Source organism: Channa argus, chromosome 13, assembly GCF_033026475.1.
Source record: "Channa argus isolate prfri chromosome 13, Channa argus male v1.0, whole genome shotgun sequence".
Taxonomy (NCBI): Eukaryota; Metazoa; Chordata; class Actinopteri; order Anabantiformes; family Channidae; genus Channa; species Channa argus.
This window is the reverse complement of record NC_090209.1, coordinates 615,913-635,257: the sequence shown is the minus strand read 5'-3', so window position 1 is coordinate 635,257 and position 19,345 is coordinate 615,913. Positions and strand designations below refer to the sequence as shown.

Here is a 19,345-nt window from a genome sequence, read left to right as displayed (position 1 = left end):
ATGCTCACACTGAGAATCAGGACTGTTGTCACTGTGTGTGTTTAAGACCAAGGAACATAAAGTTTGCAAAACTAGTTTCTGTTATTTCAAATGAAAAGTCTTGATACACTGCTGAGCTTCACATTACCACTGACACTAGCTTGGTCTAGCTCCGTCTGGATTATTTTCCACCTTATGGTACCAGAGTTTACTCTTTTTTGGTGGGGGGGGGGGTTCAATCAGGCAATAATTGTGGATAGTCCCTTTTTCTTTTTCTTTTTTTCAGTATCACGTGTGGCAATGCAGATGTGCAGTATTTTGCAATTTTTCTATGATTTTCTGTGATGACCACTTACCTTAAGGAGGTATTGTATCTGCAGTAGAAAACCAAGTATGTATCAAAATCATGTCCAATCATGCCTATACAATGTAGCAGAAAAACACTGAGTGTGGTACCTTAAACTACCATAATTTTAAACCATGTGCTGAAGTGGTCCCTGCTAGTAAAAAGGTTACGTTTTTAAATGTAACCTTAAAACGTAAACGTATGCTCAAACTCCTATTTTGCAGCATATTTAAAAAATAGAGCAAGAGCCTTCATGAGAGAGACGGCAGGAGAGAGTGAGTGTGTGTGTGTGTGTGTGTGTGTGTGTGTTTGTTCCCAGCTGACAGTTTCTCAGCAGCTTGTTTTAATATAAAATATTATGGTAACTACATTTATTTATAGACCTCTTTTCCATTTATACAAGTAAAAATAGATACAAACCATTAAGTCTTTTGTTTTCATGATCAAGTTGTGTTGAGTAACACTGCTGTCTTTATTAAAGTAAACATATCTATAATGTATTACATTTCATTTTGTTCAAGTTTCTCAATGTCTGCATGTCTGAAAATGAGGACAGTGTGAAGAATCCCTTCTATATGTATGTGCCACGAGATTATGCATGTGCATAACATGCAATTCTATTGTGTGTGTATGTGTGTGTGTTTCTGAGAGAAAGACAGAGACTCATGCTGATGTCAGTGATGTTATGTAATGGCTGTGATGTCAGTGAGCTGAGCTCTTTGGCCTGCTTGTGAAGGTCTGTTGTTATAATACACAAGATCAGTACAGTAACACAACCTGACCTTCAGCAGATGGGAAAACAGATACATACACGCAAACAGACGTTCAGCTGTGGTGTCACAAATCATCAGGTTTTGGTACAACCTGGAAAAAAAGAAATGCTAAACATAACATTTTTATCATGTGAAGGATTAAATGTTTTAATCCCACCCAAAAGATACTTTTCTGTAATTATTTTTCACAAGTGGGGGAATGTATGTATGTATGTATATTTATTTTTATTAACATGTTATTTTAGGATCAATAATTAGAAAGAGGAGTTCTATGCTGGGTTTTTGTTGCTTTACTTGATACTAGTTTCTTCTATTTGGTTCAGGCTTAGTTTTAGGTATCTTCTATCCTCTAACATCTTTATTCATGATTCAATGAACTGAGAACAATACCCCATTATTTTGTCTGTCTCTGTCTTTGTCTATCTGCAGGACTCGAAACCTTTCTGGTGGTTCTCCTAGACCTCGACATCCTAAGAAGATCCACTTCATTAAAAACATGAAACAGTATGACACAAGAGGTAGCAGGTGAGACACGATTATGTGATATTAATCCTCAATTTTACAGAATAGAACTATTATTTTCTCCTGTCTACAAGACTTGAAGGTCAATTATGCTTAAAGTATAAAGTTTCACAGATTCATGATTCCACTGCTGCAGCCAAATCTTTGTCCTGGTGCAGACAGTGTTTAGAGCATGTTGATCCCTGCGTTTGATGGCATATAGAGTTACAGAACACAAAGGAGAGTCTGGTCATTACCCTGTAGTTGGGATGAAGATTTTCACCCTGCTAGATAAAAAAATAATGATCTTTTTGTTGTTGTTTTTTGTGCCCAAAACGTGTGTTACAGGAAATATCTTCTAAATGAAATTGGGAGAGTACAACATGCTGAAATCACTGCTATTCTTGTTCTTCTTGTTCTAGTCATCAGATAACAGTACACTATGATTATTTTAAAATGGGTCTAGCTGACAGCAGCAAAGCTGTTGTTTGAGGTTCAGCCAAGTCACCATGTTATCACAAAAGGAGAGTGGCTTTAAAAGAAAAGGACATACTGTAGCTCCTGTTAAGCTCTTAAAGCTCCATCAAGAGTTTAAAATACTATTAAATTAAAGTTTATATTCTGAACTTTCATCTCACAACATTCTTTTGATATTAAACCCAGAGGTTTTCCATGCACAGAAAACACAAATGAATCAGCCTTGTCATACCAATACTACTGTAGGTGAAATTGGTGGAACTTACCTCAATGATATCAGTGTCTTCGTTGTGCATTATGGATAAACAATGTATAATTGCTTAGACACACACCTCTTGCAAACATTAGGCTTGGATATTGGAGCTGAACTCCCAATTCAACTCAGTGCAGAACTGGTTTATTTACATTCAGTTTGATTCAGTTTAATTTTATGATTAGATAAATACCAATATTACATTAAGCACATTAAGCAAAAGATCTAGGAATTTCACTTTCCTTCTTTCATCAAATGAGCAACTCTGTTGCTTTCTTCAATATAGAATTGTGTGAAGTTCAGTTAACTGATTAAACTAAGTATTTTCTGGTTAAAAATGTGGGGAACAAGAATTTATTTTCCTTAGCAAATGCAAATGACATTACATTGTAAATAAATGCTTTCTCAGACATGGACTGTTACTAGTACGTTTTCCAACTAACTACAGCATATTTACTTAAATGATCACTTTGAGCACTGGCAGGACATCATTTATCTGCAGTGTTTGTGTTGATGAGACATCACTCTAAGGTCTGTAGACAGTTGTTGGCTAGTTAGCTATCATTCGCTCCCCACCAAGGACGGACTGATTAAAATTGAATCTACACATTGTGCACTTGATTTCTATTGCTTCATGTCTCGTAGTCAGAAATAATAGTTCTTCAGAAACACATTTAATGTTCAGAATAGTGTATAGACTCTTCTTCTGTCTATCCCCATCTCTAGATCTGCTGTAGCCACAGCCAGCTAATCACAACAGTCCAGTAAACTGCTGAAGGGTCCACATAGACAACCATTAAAGTCACAATGACTCAAGATGGGTTCTATAGTCAGCTGTTATCTACTTTACAGTTAAAGTCAAAATACTGTTTTTCTGCACTTTATAGTAACTAGTTTTCCACAAAGTAGACATTTTTCTAACCGTGCAGCCCTAACTAATCCAGATACAACACATAACAACATTTTATGTCACTGAGAAGAGAAGATAGATGTCCAGATTTTATTAATTCATATTGAATTGTTCATGGGAGAATTGCAATTAATCAGCAAGAATGTTAATATAAATCTACAATAATGAGCTTTCCATATTAAAGTTAACAAGACAAAGTCAGCGGTCACTGTTAAGAATAACAGACCTTAGACATAGTTTAATGATCAGCCACATTCTTTTCTGATTGGGTATTGAGTAAACCTAAAAATAACAGTCTTTGGATTTTTTACTTTGTTTGTTGTATTTGCTGTTTGCTCTATGTGTAGCACAGTAGTTATTATCCCTGGGTTAGTACGAATATATTCTATTTTTGTAGGGAATATTTTGCTCCCACTGTTATGAAATTTGTTCTAATAAATTTAAAGTGTGGAGGAGACAGAATCCTCAATGGAGTCACATCTGCTTGGCAACTTCCTGCTATTGACTTTCCCATGCATTATGGGGAACAAGTTTTTTTTGTGTGTGTGAGAGAATCTCTCATTGAAAGAGGAGGGCATGCAGCAGGGAAAATATGTGATGTGTGATGTGTTGAGATTTAAGCAATAATTTTTATTTAATCACAGTGAGACAGTTTTCCCTACCTTTATTTTACAGCATTACCTATTTAGTGTTTCTTAGAAGTTGACTCAGAACCACACAGGTCTCCATTAGTTTTCTATAGTATACAGTGCAGTATATACTATTGTGCTGTATTTGTGTTGTTGAACACTATTTAATGTGTTATACAAGTCTTTATCTTCAAATGGTAACGGAGGAATAACTGTGAATAGATTTACACGGTGTCTCCCAGTATTTTGATTAACTGTAGAGCTGGTTAGGATCTCAGTTTGATTTAGCTAAATATTTACTCCTGCCTCTGTTCCCTCTGTCATTCTCAGGACTGATTTTGTGCTATATTCCTGGTCATCTTCAGTGCTGAAGGGTTCAGTGTTTGGCCTTCTGTGTTTTTAATGTTTAGATTAAGTGAGGGCTATCTCCCAGGCTCACGTAGGTCTACTGTTCATAGGAAAAATAAAATAATTATAAACACAATTAACTGAAATCTGAGACTGTGTTTTTACACACTGAATCATTTTCCAGTCTCTATGGAGCCAAAGATAATGACTGTAAACACTTTACCCTGAGACACAAAGCACCTGGGCGTACACCACATGCATACTGTGGCCCATCAGAACATCCCTGTTAAGCTGTATCTTTATAGAGTGAATACTTATAGTATTACTTACCATTCACTTTTTGCATATTTAACAAAATTAATCTATACACAGTAAGCCATAATGACAAAAAGCAAAACAGGTTTCCAAAAAATGTTTGCAATGTTATTAGCCAATGTTATTACTAAAATATTAATAAGCGTTAGAAGATGTCTCACTTATTGTAAGAACAATATTATTTTGTGTGAACCTGTCAATAAAAAGGTATTTTTCCATTAAACCCTGTTTTCAATTAGGACCTTTTTTGATAGTCATCCAAGGCATCTTTGTTATTGTGAGATTTTTACAGACAGTTATAAAACTTAAATATAATATAATATAATATAATATAAATATAAGAGGTAAGATTGAGATGGGAACCAACAACACTTTGTCCAGTTCTTTGTCAGTTTCTAATAGCAATGTTGGTACCTTGTCAACTTTGACAGTGGCTTTTTTTAATTTCTTGGACCTATAAAAAGTTATGTAGACAAATACAAGTACCAGCATGAGCAGTGATGCATGTGTTTATGTGTGTTTCAGGATCGTGCTTATCTGTGCAAAGAGGTCTCTGTGTGCTGCCTTCTCTGTTCTGCCGTATGGAGAAAGCTTCTACCTCAGGTAATCAATGTACAGAAATGAGCTTTTAGGCAGGATAAAATAATAGTTGGAGAACATATTACAAGGAGGCCACAGAGGGGTGGAGAAAAGGGTTGTTTGTTAGGAAGGAAAAGGGGGGAACGAGTGAGGTTGGGAGAGATTTTCCCATGTGCATCAGAGTCCCCCAACTTGACCTCAGGCCTCCAGTGGCTTGTCACACACATAGACGTAAACACACAAAATCTCCCTTCAGATACACATAATCACATCAACACTTGTGATGGCCTCCTAATATAAGACACACAGATGAGATGTAAATACAGAGAAACGGACCTTCATTTTTAATGTGGCCAATGTTAGTAATAATAGTATTTGCAGACCTACAGAAAAAGGTCAATAAGTTATTAAAATGAAAAGGGTTTATGCTGTAGGCATCAAAACCACCCATTCTAGATGTTATCAACCCATTCAATGGCTGTTATCTGGTATTACCACCATAGATGTGTGCTAGTAAGTATCTGCTATGCATGCTTGCAGGCTCAGTCGGTAAGTATTATGCAATATTTTAAGGTGCTGTGTCATTTGGTTTTGCAACAAAACACACACACTTTGGCTGTAAACACATGAATTAGACCTTCCTTACGTTGAATTTGTGGCTTTTACATCACATCAGCAACTGCTACTCCTGTCATACTGACTATAGACACTAGATCTTGCCAGGTTTCCACAGGACCGCTGATCAAAAAAATGCTGGACAGTAAAAACTTCAGAAGTATAAACTTCTGAACCATAAATATGTCCTTACAAGATCAGATAACTCCCCATTTAAAGCCATTATTACACACTAATCAACTGTAATGTTTATTATTTATTATTATTTGCTTTGTTAGATTAGGAGATTTTTGCTATTTCTTACGCTAGAGAAAAAATCTTTAAAAAAAGACTATGTCTTTTTATTTTTTCAATCTTTCTCAAGTTGTGAAGAATTCGTTTGTCACAACAATTAACAACAGAGCAATCCAATTTTATAAAATGATCCTGTGGATGGGCTCCAGCCACTGCGTGACCCTGGAGTCAAAAGATCACAAGTGCTTACAGATAATGGATGAATGCATTTTTTTCTGGGTTTTAAAGTATGAAGTCGTATCTCAAATGAAATTTTAGGGGAACATGAAGTAGCTGTTCTACATTCAATATGAACACTGATGTCTCTTTCATTCGCTAGTGACCCTTCATTAAACCACCCCAGGAGGAGACACTCATCTGGAAACATCTCCACTAACCTGGAGATGTTGCCAGGGCTAGAGGGCTTCCATCTGGACACCTATGGCAGGGTAGGTATGAGACGGCCCCTCACACACATTCAGACTTGCACACATGATATGAATACAAAAGGTTTGTGTTAAGATCCTATAATTATTTTCTCTTTCTTTTTTTTTTTTGTCCTAGTCTGTGTCATATGCCCAGTTCCTTTATCCCACTAACGCTTTGGTAAGAAAGAAGCCATTGTCGACCAGTGACCTAATGCTGCAGATCCCCATGTCCAGGAGCACACACAACATCTCGGGCAGGAATTATCCACCCAGCCAGCTGAACAACACAGGGGGACTGGACTTAGGTAAGTCACAAGACATACATACATACTGCCTAAATAATCATATAAAAAAGACGTCAATAGAAAACTGTGGAAACATCTGTTGTGAATACATAATATATTTCTTCAGGATAGTGAGAGAAGCAGGCCGCTTGAGGCTGCTCACATTAATCCAGCTGCCTCTGGTGGGCTCACCACATGCACCACTGAGTGCATGATGTAGTCCTGTCTCCATGGTAAATTTAAATACATCACACTGATTTGTCTGATTTTCTGAGCTAAATTATTGGTTCTGTAACACAAAATACCAGTATAAAATCTGCTGCATATTGTAGATGTAAATCTGGCATCTTTCAGAGCTAAGCCTAAAAAAACACAATAAAACATCTAAAGATACAAACCTACTTGTAGGACCCACATTAACACACACATACACTGTTTAACGGGTTTTGTAACTATATAAACACACATGCATATTCATACAGCTGTGTTGTGTTAATGAAAGGTTCTATTATAGAGCAAGAGGTTTAGAGGCTAATACAGGACTGTAAGTATATTTGTAGATAAAGGATTTGACACACAGGATGTGCATACACATGCAGTAAATGTGTTTTAATTATAAAGCAGAGGGCATTCTGGTGTAGCTCCTAAAAACCTTTGTCTTTTTATCTTTTCATCCCTCTATCCTGGCTTATATTTTCTCTTCCTCTCTTAACATTCGTCTGTATTTTCAGAATACTTGCAGTTACAGTTGCAGCCATCCATTTAGCCTTTTCTATCCTTGATCAAAGTCTTAGAATTCAGAAACAAAAAGGAAGAGTTTTTAAATCCTGACATAACCCAAATTCTTAATCACAATTTTTACCCCATTTCTGTGAAATACAAATTTAAATCATATAGGCTCAAGTTTGTTTTGGCCTACTACTCTCACATAAGCTCATTATTAGAAGCCTTATAATTTGTCTGTGGATAAAGAAACATTTCCAAAATTACTGATCAACTCTTTCACCAAAATAGATTTTCCCTTTTCTCTTGAAAAGAAAAAAAGTCAAAGCAATAAAATGTAATAGTAATCATGTTATAAATGATTATTATTTATCAGTGTAATTTTTATTTACATAAATATTGTTATTTACGATTAATGCCTTGACTCATTTTCCATGTTAATCCACATTGGCTAATCCACCCTCCAAATGACTGCATACCCATCAACCTTAACCACCATTAATCACTTTCTGGAAACACATATGTCTGTCACACTGAGAAAAACACAGAGTAACCACCTTTTATTTCTTGACATTTTATATACTATACTACTCTGCTGATTCAGCATTTACACAGACCGATGCTCAGTCAGATTTTCACATCTGACTCTTTTACAATCCAGAGTTGTTTTTGATCATTATATCTTTAATTTCACTGATATGTACATCTGCATCTAGGTGTGGATGATGTGACAGACTACGATCCTAACCTCCTCAGTGACCCCCAGTGGCCTTGTGGGAAACACAAGCGGGTGCTAATCTTTGCCTCCTACATGGTAAGAAGGCACTCAACATCCTCATATGTTCAAATACCAATACTTTTTGTGCAAATCTGAATTAGCCTTTTACCATGTGAGTTTTAACTGTGACATTTGACTGACTCCGATTTGGTTTCAGTTCTGTAAAAAAAAAAGTATGTATAGAAGATTGTAGAAAACACTCACGCACTTTGTCATTGAAGCTAATCTATCAGAAGTCTACCTGTGTATATAAATGACTAATACACATTAATTGAGACATTTGATATTCAATCAGTATATATGCACGTTTTGTGACACAATGTTTAGAGTCCTACCCAGCCCATATTTCAAAGTGTTCCCCAGGTTTACTGCATTGAAATAAAGCATTGGTCAAATGAAATAAAATCTCTGCTCCCACAGTACAATAAGAACAGATCCCAGGCTAAAATATTTTGTTTTGTATTTTTTACCTCATGCCAGATACTTCTGGACAATAAGATGATAGTATGAGACCACACTGTATAATTGTTTCTCCACTTTGTGGGCGACTGTGGCGCAGGAAGGTAGAGCAGTTGTCCACCAATCTCACAGTTGTTGGTTCAATCCCCGGTTCCTCTGGTCACATGTCAAAGTGTCCCTGAGCAAGACACTGAACCCCAACTTAGTTGCTCCCGGTGAGTGTTGGCCAGCTGCATAGTAGCTCCCCCATCAGTGTGTGAGTGTGTGTGTGATTGTGAGTGTGAATGGGTGAATGAGAAGCAGTGTAAAGCACTTTGAGTGTCAATAGGTAGAAAAGCACTATATAAGTGCAGAACATTTACCATTTACTTTACCACGTTAGGTTATAGTAGTTGTTTCCATTTCAGTGGATCAGCAGTTTTTCAGATAATCCTGTACTGCTTAAAAAGCTGTAGTACAGTGTAATACAAAATGCTCTACATGACATGACAAACGTTCACAATACAAAAAATGTTGAATGGTGTTATTAACTGGCTAAGGGACAAAAGGGAAATCTGAGTTTCTTATTTATTGATTATGTTTTGAGCTTATTGCAGATGTCTAATCAGTATATATATCATTGAACATAAAGAACTGTGAGGTAAATTTGATACCTGACTGTTTTTACTGCACAGGTCTTTATTATTTGTGTCTTTAATATATGTGTATTCCTGCGACTGTGGCACAGGGATGTAAAGTGGTTGTCCACCAATCTCACAGTTTTTGGTTCAATCCCCAGTTCTTCCGGTCACATGTCAAAGTGTCCAAAGTGTCCATTATGATTTAACCCCAACTTAGTTTCTCCTGGTGAGTGTTGGCCAGCTGCATAGCAGCTCCCCCATCAGTGTATGAGTGTGTGTGATTGTGAGTGTGAATGTGTGAATAAGAAGCAGACCATTTACCATTTGTGATGCAAGATTCAACTTAACTGAACACACATTATGTAACGATCAGTAAAAGCACACAGACACTGTATAGACGTGACTGTCTATATTGTGGACAGTGTGTGCTCAGAGTGAAGAAGTAGATAATTAATAAATATTTTCTCCTGAGGTACATTCACAAACATCTATATTCATGTCAAAACATTGAGGAGTCATTTCAGTCTTGGACTCTAGGACTTTCACAATTTTAGTTGTTTTTTTTTATTATGATTTAATACCTCCTCACGTCTTTCTCTTCTCTCCTCAAGACAACAGTTATAGAATACGTCAAACCATCTGATCTGAAGAAAGACATGAATGAGACGTTTAAGGAGAAGTTTCCTCACATTAAACTAACTCTAAGCAAAATCCGCAGGTAAAGTATTTAACTTTTACTGACCAAGTACCTCAAACAACTGGATAGTGACTGGGACTCTCATAGCAACAGAACATTCATACTTGCTGTAAATACAGAAAATATTTTCCACATTAATAATATGTCATGCATAGCTGTTAGTCTTAGTACGCTTGAAAAATGATGTGCCACCAAAACTAACATAATCAAATTTATATAATTTAACAAAAGAATGAATTTAGTTTGAACCTTGGTTTGGACTGAGATTTCAACAGCTCTTTGACTTTGTGCCCCACTCTTTTTTTGTGTCAGTCTAAAGCGAGAGATGAGAGTAGTTGGGGAGGAATGTGGTCTGCAGCCAGTCACTGTTGCAATGGCGTTTGTCTACTTTGAGAAGTTGGTGCTTCAAGGCCGACTGAATAAACACAACAGGTATAGTAACATCTAATCTTCATTTAACAGCTGAATTTCATCTCTGTAATTCTACTTGATAGCACAGAAGCCACAATTCACTTCTATATTGTTCCACAACATTTATGCGTCTAATTTGCTTCTTTTTTATCATTATAGTCAATTTTATTTAGCTTTTTGGAAATACATTTATAAAAAACTATTACCTGTGTTCTTGAGCAATCAAAGTTTTATGTGAGTGTGACAAAAAGAAAAGTTTATATTAAAACAAATACCAAAGGTTTGAGGGAGACTCAGATAAAGGAAAGGTCTTTTAGTCTGAATGCAAAACTTAGAATGATAGCCACTAAATGATTGGCTTAACCAGACTTCAATCAGTGCTTGGGTTGGTCCCGTACGCACTGGTACTCAGTACCGGCATTTCCAAATTGTACTCTAACTAGTGTACTGGGGCTTTTTCCAGCACAGGCTGCCAGTACTGAGTCTAGCCTGCCTGCCAAAGATCTGTGTTGACTGTGTAGGACTGCACATAGCTAAAGCACAAACCCCTCACTAATTATTACATGCAGAGATACAGCCTGCTGGCCTCATGGTAAAAGACTCATTTTACTGGGAACCATTTACAGCCCAATGTAAGTCCATTAACTGTGCCTTTGCGGTGCCTACAGCACCTCTGTTTTACAGAACTGCAAAGTGAGCTGGTGCACTAAGAACTCTGTAAGAGCAGTTCTTAGTGCTTTATACATATGCATTGCACAATGTGATTGCTTTATTGACACAATGTCTTTGCTTATTAAATGTTTCTTCTTCTTATGGCAGCAGGCCATATCTGTTAGTATGCAGTTGGGATTATGCACAACCATCCACTGTGTTTACTTCTATCAAATCAGGTGCAAATTACAAAATAATAAAACAAAATAATCATACCACGTTTACACTCACGTTTTCTTCTTTTCAAGGTATGTTTTTGGTTTTTTAATCCTGTGTCCTGACTTTAATTTTTGCTTTCTTAACGTTTCATTCGTGGTCCGTGTTTAGTTCTTGAAATGCCTTACAGTGCACATACTTCTGTAGGCTATAACTGTAGCATTAAGCCATATTGAATGTTTGTTGCAGAAGAATGTCCTTAGACTCAAACTGCTGTTTTACAGGAAGTTGGTGTCAGCCGCCTGCATCCTATTGGCTGCTAAGATCAGCAGTGACCTCAAGAAACAGGAGGTCAAACACCTCATAGATGTAAGTCTGACACATGCAGACATGCATGCACACATACCCAAACACACAGTAACATCAGTTACATACTGGAGATTGTGTTGCTCCTGATTAGGTTTTTCTAAAACCAATCTACCTGACAGTTTCATATTTTTTACTGTAAAATGTTCCACTCAGGTCTCGTTTAAGAGGATTAATATTCAGTCAATCAAGCATTAGGATGTGTTCTTTCCAGCTTCACTGTTGCAACTATTTTTTAAATCATCATTACAGTTTTGCTCTTTTCTGACATCTGCCAGTCTAAACAATTCATTGATCTATGTTAATTAGAACTGTTCATTACGTAACTGTTTACTGTATCTCAAAACTGCAGAAAAACGCATGTCAAATAATTAAATTTAATCTCTACAAATAACATATAAACATATTACATGTAACATATACTGTGAAACCACATATCTACAACTATTGTGTAGTGGGATTTAGAATACTACAACTCCCAAATGTGCAGGGTCATTCTTCAAACACTGACTACTCATATCCAATGTGATGCAGATTTTGAAAATATAAACATGTCACACCTTAGAGCCATCATCAAATTCAGACATACCACCACTTGCATTTTAGCATCAAAATGAATCCAGTTCATCATTTTAAGGGCCACTAAAATGTAAAGGGGCAACTAAACTTAATAAATAACAAGTAAAAACAACCATTGCAAAATAATTGCTCTTTGACTCTGTGGTCTCTTGTATGTAGAAGCTAGAGGAGCGTTTCAGGATCAGCAGGAGGGAGCTGATATCATTTGAGTTCACAATCCTGGTCGCCCTGGAGATGGCGCTCTACCTCCCAGAGAGTAAAGTCATGCCACATTACAGACGGTTGGTACAGCAGCAGCAGGTATAGCAGCACACAGATCCCTCCATCCAGGGACTCTCAGCACCTTCCAGCTCCACATGGTGATGGACAGATCCTCATAATCCTCATAGTGCCTCAGAGGCACTGAGGAGTCATGTTCCTCTCTGCAGACGGCAAAGTCGAGCCACACTGCAGTGGTTAGCAGGGCTGGTATCACCTCAACTCTATGGCAAACAAAGCAACATTGCTTTGTTTTGTTCTTCTGACAGCAAAGTGAAGACACACTGTTTTTGAGAGTTCAACAGCATCATTGGGTTGTGTATTTCTGTATTTATTTTTTTGTTTTGTTACGTTTTCTGTTGGTTTGTTTGTTTGTATTGTGTGTGTATGCCGGCACGTGAGTTTATGTACCTGGCCTTTAAGTTCTCACTGGCTCCTTTGCAAAGGTTATGCAAATGGGTTGTGGTTAACAGGACTGTCTACTGAAGAAGACAGGTTGTGTCCAGCAGTTTTTCCTCCTGCTCAACATGTTTGTCTAAAAAGAACCAAAAGACTTGTTTTAGATTTTTTATACACACACACACACACTTGTCCAATGTGCAAATTTGTTTCTATACACATATCAAAACCAACATGCACAATCAGGTCTCTGTTTTTTGTCCATGTGAACACTGAAACAGCTTGTGCTTCCTGTGATCACCACTCCTGTTCATACTGGCCTCTAAGTAAACCCTTCCTATTGCTCTTTCAATATGACTGATGAAAACCTAAATCCACAGTCCTCATTTTGTGCAAGTATTTTATCTAATAGAAAACAGAAGCAAGAAGCTAAGATGAGGTTTTAGTTAGAGTAGTTTGCTGATATTCTTAAAATAAAATCGTAGTATAAAATCCCCTCTTCAGGTTTCCACTGTGAAACAATGAGGGAACTTTGAAATAAACTCTGTTTTAGTTTTCTTACAGAGATAAATCTGATCTGATTGTGCATGTTGGTTTTGATATGTGTATAGAAACAAAGTTGCACATTGGACAAGTGGACAGAAATCTGGCGAAATCCAAAGACAAAATTCAGAAAAGGGAGGGAGAAAAACATCACATAAACATTAAACATCTAAATTAACCAGAGGGGTTGTGGTAGAGTTCTCTTGAAGTTGTCAAGATTATTATTTGTTATTATAAATTTATTATTGTCATTTTTTAAGAATTTTCTTCAGGTTCTGTGCTTTTAAGTGTCTCTGACATTAGCTAAACACTATTGTAGTGACTGCACTTAAAGGTATCTTAAATCAGCAGTCATATAGTTTCAGCTCCATCCTGAGAGTTACTCCCATTTGGGCATTTCATGAGTCAGCACTTTCCTGGCATTTCTGAATTCAGACTTCTTCATTTAGACATCATGATCTTGTTTGCGTTCTCACTCCCTCACCTCAGTGCCCTTCCTGTTAGCTCCCAGTGGGCCTTTATTTATCGTGAGGATGTTTATTTGGCTTATGCAACAGTTCTCAACATCAGCCAGATCTCCTGTTCCATTCTGAGCTGCAGTCTGCTTCTATCAAAAGCTGCACTGGACCGATGGCAAATGAATTCTAGTTCCTAAGTAAAATGAGAGCAGGTCTTACTGTCTGTACATCTTTTCCTATGAATCCAGTAATTTAAATAATTAACTTTAGCATCAACTGTCCCCTGTATTTTGATGTCTTCCCTTCTTTCTTTTTAGCTTAGTGTGAACAATTGAAAGTCACAGCATCCTCTGGCTGCTTCTTCAGATGTGACCTAAAAAATGTAGATTTTTCTTTTGAGGTTTTCGGTTTTAATAGGTGGGAACCGTCTCCCCTGCTTAATCGTAAGCCGTGGTGCCTAAAAAGGGGCCAGCTGGTGTGTACGAGATGAGGTTTTTCAACACGGACCAAAAATCGTCTGTTATAAGACAGAATTTAAATAATTCAATCATTGTTTGAATCGTTTGGCTCGCTATCCAGTGTAGAGACATGTCATTTAAAAGTCTGTGCAAAAATCAGCCAGCTTCTCTCATGCAAATATTGATTTATGATTTGTGATTGTAGACTAGTCAGTCAAACTGTTCGCATATGTGAACATTTCCATCTTTTTTTGGCATTTCAATAACTAACTGATAAAACACTAATTGCAGCTCTAGATTTTATTTTGCTCATTTTGAGTCTTGATCTGATTGAAAATAATAAAAATGTGGGTGCAGTAAAATGGCCACAGACTGTTGGAAACATCACATGAGCTCAGATACGGTACAACCTGCCTGTAAACGCCAGCACTGAAAGAAAAGAGAAGCCATACAAGTAAAGCCATAATCCATGTTTAAAAGATGGTACTCGCTGTGGCCTCACTCTGCACTGTGATGGAAAATCCTAAGTACTTTAAAAAACATCTTCCCATTCAGTATTTATTCTATTTTCATTTTATGATAAAGGGAAAAAACATTTAACCAAACCAAGGCCTTTGAAAAGTTGTTTGTGACTATCCTCCCTGTTACAGCAATAAGATAAAAATAAAGCTTGTGACAAGGGATGGTGGAACAGTGCAATTCAGCATTTTCTGTTTGTTTTTTACATTAGGGCTCTTAGTGTGTGTGTGTGTGTGTGTGTGTTGTTGTTTTTTTTTAAACAGTTTCTAACAAGCAACCATGCTGGAGCAAACGCTGTGTCAGTCTTCCGTTGCCTTTTTGCATTACAATCCTGGATCTTTATCACTAATAAGGGGAATATTATTTTCATATGTAAAGTGTCTTCCTGTATTATTATATGTTGAAAGCTAAGAGTCGGTGAATTGTATTTATGGTGATGAATCTTCTGCATGAAGAATCATTTACTAACCACATTTGTGTGTAATCTCTGTGGAGTTGTTAAAACACATTGAGGGTCACTGAGACCACCTATATGTTCCCAGAAAAAATATTTATAGATCATTTTAGTTTATAGTTTGTCTAAAATAATTCTCTTAAAATCCACAAAGAGATACAGGTGAGACAGGTGTCATCCTTAAGACATAAGGGAAAAAAAGGTGGGGTGACCCCTATTGTGATCTTTCTTAAACTTTCTTAATGAAAAAAACACCAAACATTATAAGAATTAAAGGATTTATTTCAGGGCTTCTGTTTTAGACCTTATAAGTTTTAACAATGTTTACCTAAAGTACTTTACTATGTAATGCATATATAGACTCAGCTTGGAGTCAGCTTCACTCTTAAACCAAAGTAAGGGAACCACTCCATGGAGTTTATATACCTGGGACTCCCAACCCGTCCAGTACAAAGAACATTATGTAATAATTACAGCCAGATTAGAACTTTGTAAACCTGCAGCTGGTGTATCCTCAGACCAAAAGCTTCTGATTTCAACTGTGGTTCTTCATCAATATTCTTCCACTGATGTTTTCTCTTGTGTATTAAAGGGACTTTGTTGTGTTTTGTCAGGATTCTGCTGCTTTTGAAAGTTAGATCAGGAGAACTTTTACTAAGATACTAAACAGTGTTCTGTTGACCTGAAGCCTGTCCCATCAAAGTTCAAATGATAAAATTCCATAGCATGCATTAATAAAGCTTCCTGGTGGCTCAGTGGTACAGCATTGGGTTTGCATCCCACCTCACCAGGGGTGACCCTGCACAGCCACCAGAGGCTACCTGGGGCCGGTCACGAGCCTGGATAATTAAATGGGAGGGTTGCAGCAGGAAGGACAAAATCACATGCCAAATCAACACGCTGAACACTTTTTGCTGTGGCAACCGCTGAAGGGACAAAGCCAAAAGCTGTTGAGGCTTGAGTAGCACACAATGTAGATCAGTACGTAGTCCTTGAAAGATGGGGCTTGGGGTTCAGTTTTAGCAGAACTTTAGCATTTTCCTGTCCTGCTCTATCAAAGGTAGTGAAGAATCCTGGCTCTTATCTTTTGCACATAGACTGCAGAGCAGAGTTATGTATTTCAGATCCTTAAAAGGAAAAAATGCATTTGGCCAAAAAACAGCATTTCCAACTGTTGACAAAAGAGGCACTGTGATAAATGTAAGACTCTTCTTGAGAGTAGAAAAAGCAAACGATCTTCAAAATCAGCTTCTCTACATTAGAGATGTGTGATTTTGATTCTATGCAGCTTTGTTCTGTTCTTCTCCTCAGTGTGTTTATCTGCAATGTACCACACCGTTTATTTTTACCCAACACTCCTGTATTTAAACCTCACACATATACGTGCAGAACATTTACCATTTATGGTAATTATTTTATCGACAACATAGACGCCTATAGTCAAGGCATCACATAATTTAAATCTGTGTTAATATTATTTATGTTGCCACGTTAGTCCACAACCTTTAATGATCCCTTCAGTCATGAGTAAAAATACAAAATTTGAGGAAAGGTCGTTAAGCTCTGTTTAACTTGTGACAATCAGTTTGTATTTTTTGTCGGGTCGATGTTCAGCTTGGTCATTCTTGCTGTTTTTTATGAACTAGCGTGTAACAACAATTACTGTTGATAGTGATTATCCACTAACTCCCCTGTAATTATGTATTGGAGGAGGTAAGTGATGAAATAATTTATACAACTATTTTGTGGAAGATAAAAACCATATACTTTAAACTGCCAATGTGTAATTTAAGAAAAGTTTATTTTCAATAAAAATATGTAACTCACTGCTTCGGCTTTGATTATTTTGACTTATTTTCTACCATTTGAAACAGGTGCTGCATACGTCTGAAAAATCTGGACGTAGTTGGTTTGAAAGTCTTGAATGAATGTCTAAATATTAATAAATAATGTTAAATATGTAATAAATCCTAAATTAAAGTTAGTGTGCAACATTTTTAAAACGGAAATATATTCCAATACTCATCTTAATACAGATTCTCATGTTGGCACTGTCTCAAGTTGTACACTGTTTAATAAATAGTGTAACAGTAAAAATTTAAACTTGAACATTTAATGCATTTAATCCTTTCCCGCCATTAAAATTACCTAGATTTTTCTAAAAACATTTTCAAGCACACTGTAAAACCATTTTTCACTGAGAACAGTTGATGCAAATGAAAACATAGTTTAAAAAGAAAGTTACACATAATGAGCAAATGGAAAGAAATGCAACATGCCGTCAGTCTCAGCTTCATTTATTGAGGCTGTTTAATCTGAATGTTTTACAAACTAAAACCACTGAAAGTGAAGATATAGACACGTGTTTAAGAAGTGCAAATCACCAAATTGAACATTATCACTGCAAACAAGGTCTTTGTTAAATGTCTGAAAATAAGAGTTTTAGCTTCATAGCTCTGCAGAAATGGTTACAGTGTGGTTGCATTATCTAGCAGGTGTTTTTCTTTACCTGTCGACATTTACGTGTTAGGTGTGAAATTCATTATAGCTGAAATGGACAAAAATATGAATAACTGTATTTGATACATTTGAAGTCTTAGGAGAGAAACAAAAGTGGATGAATTATTTAGCAGAGTAGATTTTGTACAGATGTCAAGGTTTGAATTCTGTATTATTTGATATTATTTTAACCAGGAAGATTGTTACACAGTGGCTTGGTACTGATAACAGTTTGCAGGAGCAGTGTCTAAGCCATATTCATCTGTGCTTTCCACTTCATTTGGTTTGGTGTAATTGGCACATGGGTAAACTGTAGACACTTCCACAGGATGAGAACCGTTCTGTTTGTTCTCATACACCCTGTTGACCTGCGGGTGAGGGATTTCTGTCAGAATCAGATGATTTCAGAAACGCAAATGATGTTGAAATGTTGCACAATCAATCAAATTTCCAGTACCTTTCTGTTATTGTACGACCTTTCCACTGAGCATCCTGTGAATGTTCGGAGGTTACTTTTACATCAATCTGTTTTACCACAGAGGTCTTGAGAAATAACTTTCAAAAACACTAATAAACAATAATTGTCAGAACTAACAGCAGCCATTATGTTAATCCATTGCTAGTATTTCTTGTTTTCAAGTTATCTCAAGCAGAATTGGTGTCTATCTCCTGTTGTAATTGACTTTTGTGCATAAATGTTTGTTAATTCACAGAGCACCAAAAAATCACATAACCAGAGAAATTTTACATTTTTCTTACAAGTGCACATTATATTTTATGTGGTAAACGATTTGTGTTACCCAGAATATTTATCCTCCAACCTAAATGATCCTGCCTGTAGGAGTGTGCTGGTAGCATGTGTACCACTGTACCCTGTCATCAGAGTCTTGTGTTGGTGCACATATGGACTTTGTTGCTCTATTAGTAATAACAAACCTTTTGTGAAGGTTGGTATGTTTTACATGGTCGTATGTGTGTGTGTGTGTGTGTGTGTGTGTGTGTGTGTGTGTGTGTTCCCATTGCCTCACCAATTAGTTTCCTGGCTGCAGCCACTGATAATCCAATGCATGTGACAACCAGAATCATACTTGCATACACCACCACAACTGTGGAAGAAGCACAGGTTTGTTTTACTCTCACATTTCCTGGTTCCTCTTAAAATATGTGTCTGGGAGGCTGCATAGTGGAATCCCCGAGTGCTTTACTTCCTCATTTGGATGCATGAAAAAGCACATTAAAAAAACATTGCATTATACTTCCTCCCTGCATCGAAGTATTTTAAAGCAGTGTTTCCAATCCAGTTCCATCACATTGTAAATGGTTGAGAGATGTAAAATTCTTGCGCATTTTCAGCTGTGTGCCAGCTCTGCCAGGTATTTTAGATTTTTAGACTAGATTTTTTCAAGCAGTGTAACTTGCCTTTCACTAATCTAATATTTAAAACTTAAAATATTTGCTAGCATTTGTCCCAGGCTCACAATAAACCAGATGTTTTCTACCTTCGCAGTGACCAATAGACAGCACTTTGCATGGGAGGCTTTCTTTCT

At 36.8% G+C, this 19,345-nt stretch overlaps 1 protein-coding gene across 1 annotated transcript in view; it reads left to right on the top strand.

Annotated features, from left to right (window-relative positions):
• cables2b (Cdk5 and Abl enzyme substrate 2b) overlaps positions 1-17,128 on the top strand; it is a 36,763-nt gene extending 19,635 nt beyond the window's left edge. Inside the window, exons 2-10 of the mRNA XM_067528568.1 lie at positions 1,528-1,623; positions 5,057-5,134; positions 6,339-6,447; positions 6,563-6,731; positions 8,150-8,247; positions 9,902-10,008; positions 10,300-10,419; positions 11,550-11,634; positions 12,370-17,128. Of these exons, the coding sequence (XP_067384669.1) occupies positions 1,528-1,623; positions 5,057-5,134; positions 6,339-6,447; positions 6,563-6,731; positions 8,150-8,247; positions 9,902-10,008; positions 10,300-10,419; positions 11,550-11,634; positions 12,370-12,516 (1,009 nt within the window). The 3' untranslated portion in view covers positions 12,517-17,128. The remainder of the gene's footprint in view (positions 1-1,527; positions 1,624-5,056; positions 5,135-6,338; positions 6,448-6,562; positions 6,732-8,149; positions 8,248-9,901; positions 10,009-10,299; positions 10,420-11,549; positions 11,635-12,369) is intronic.
• Positions 17,129-19,345: the final 2,217 nt, after the last annotated feature.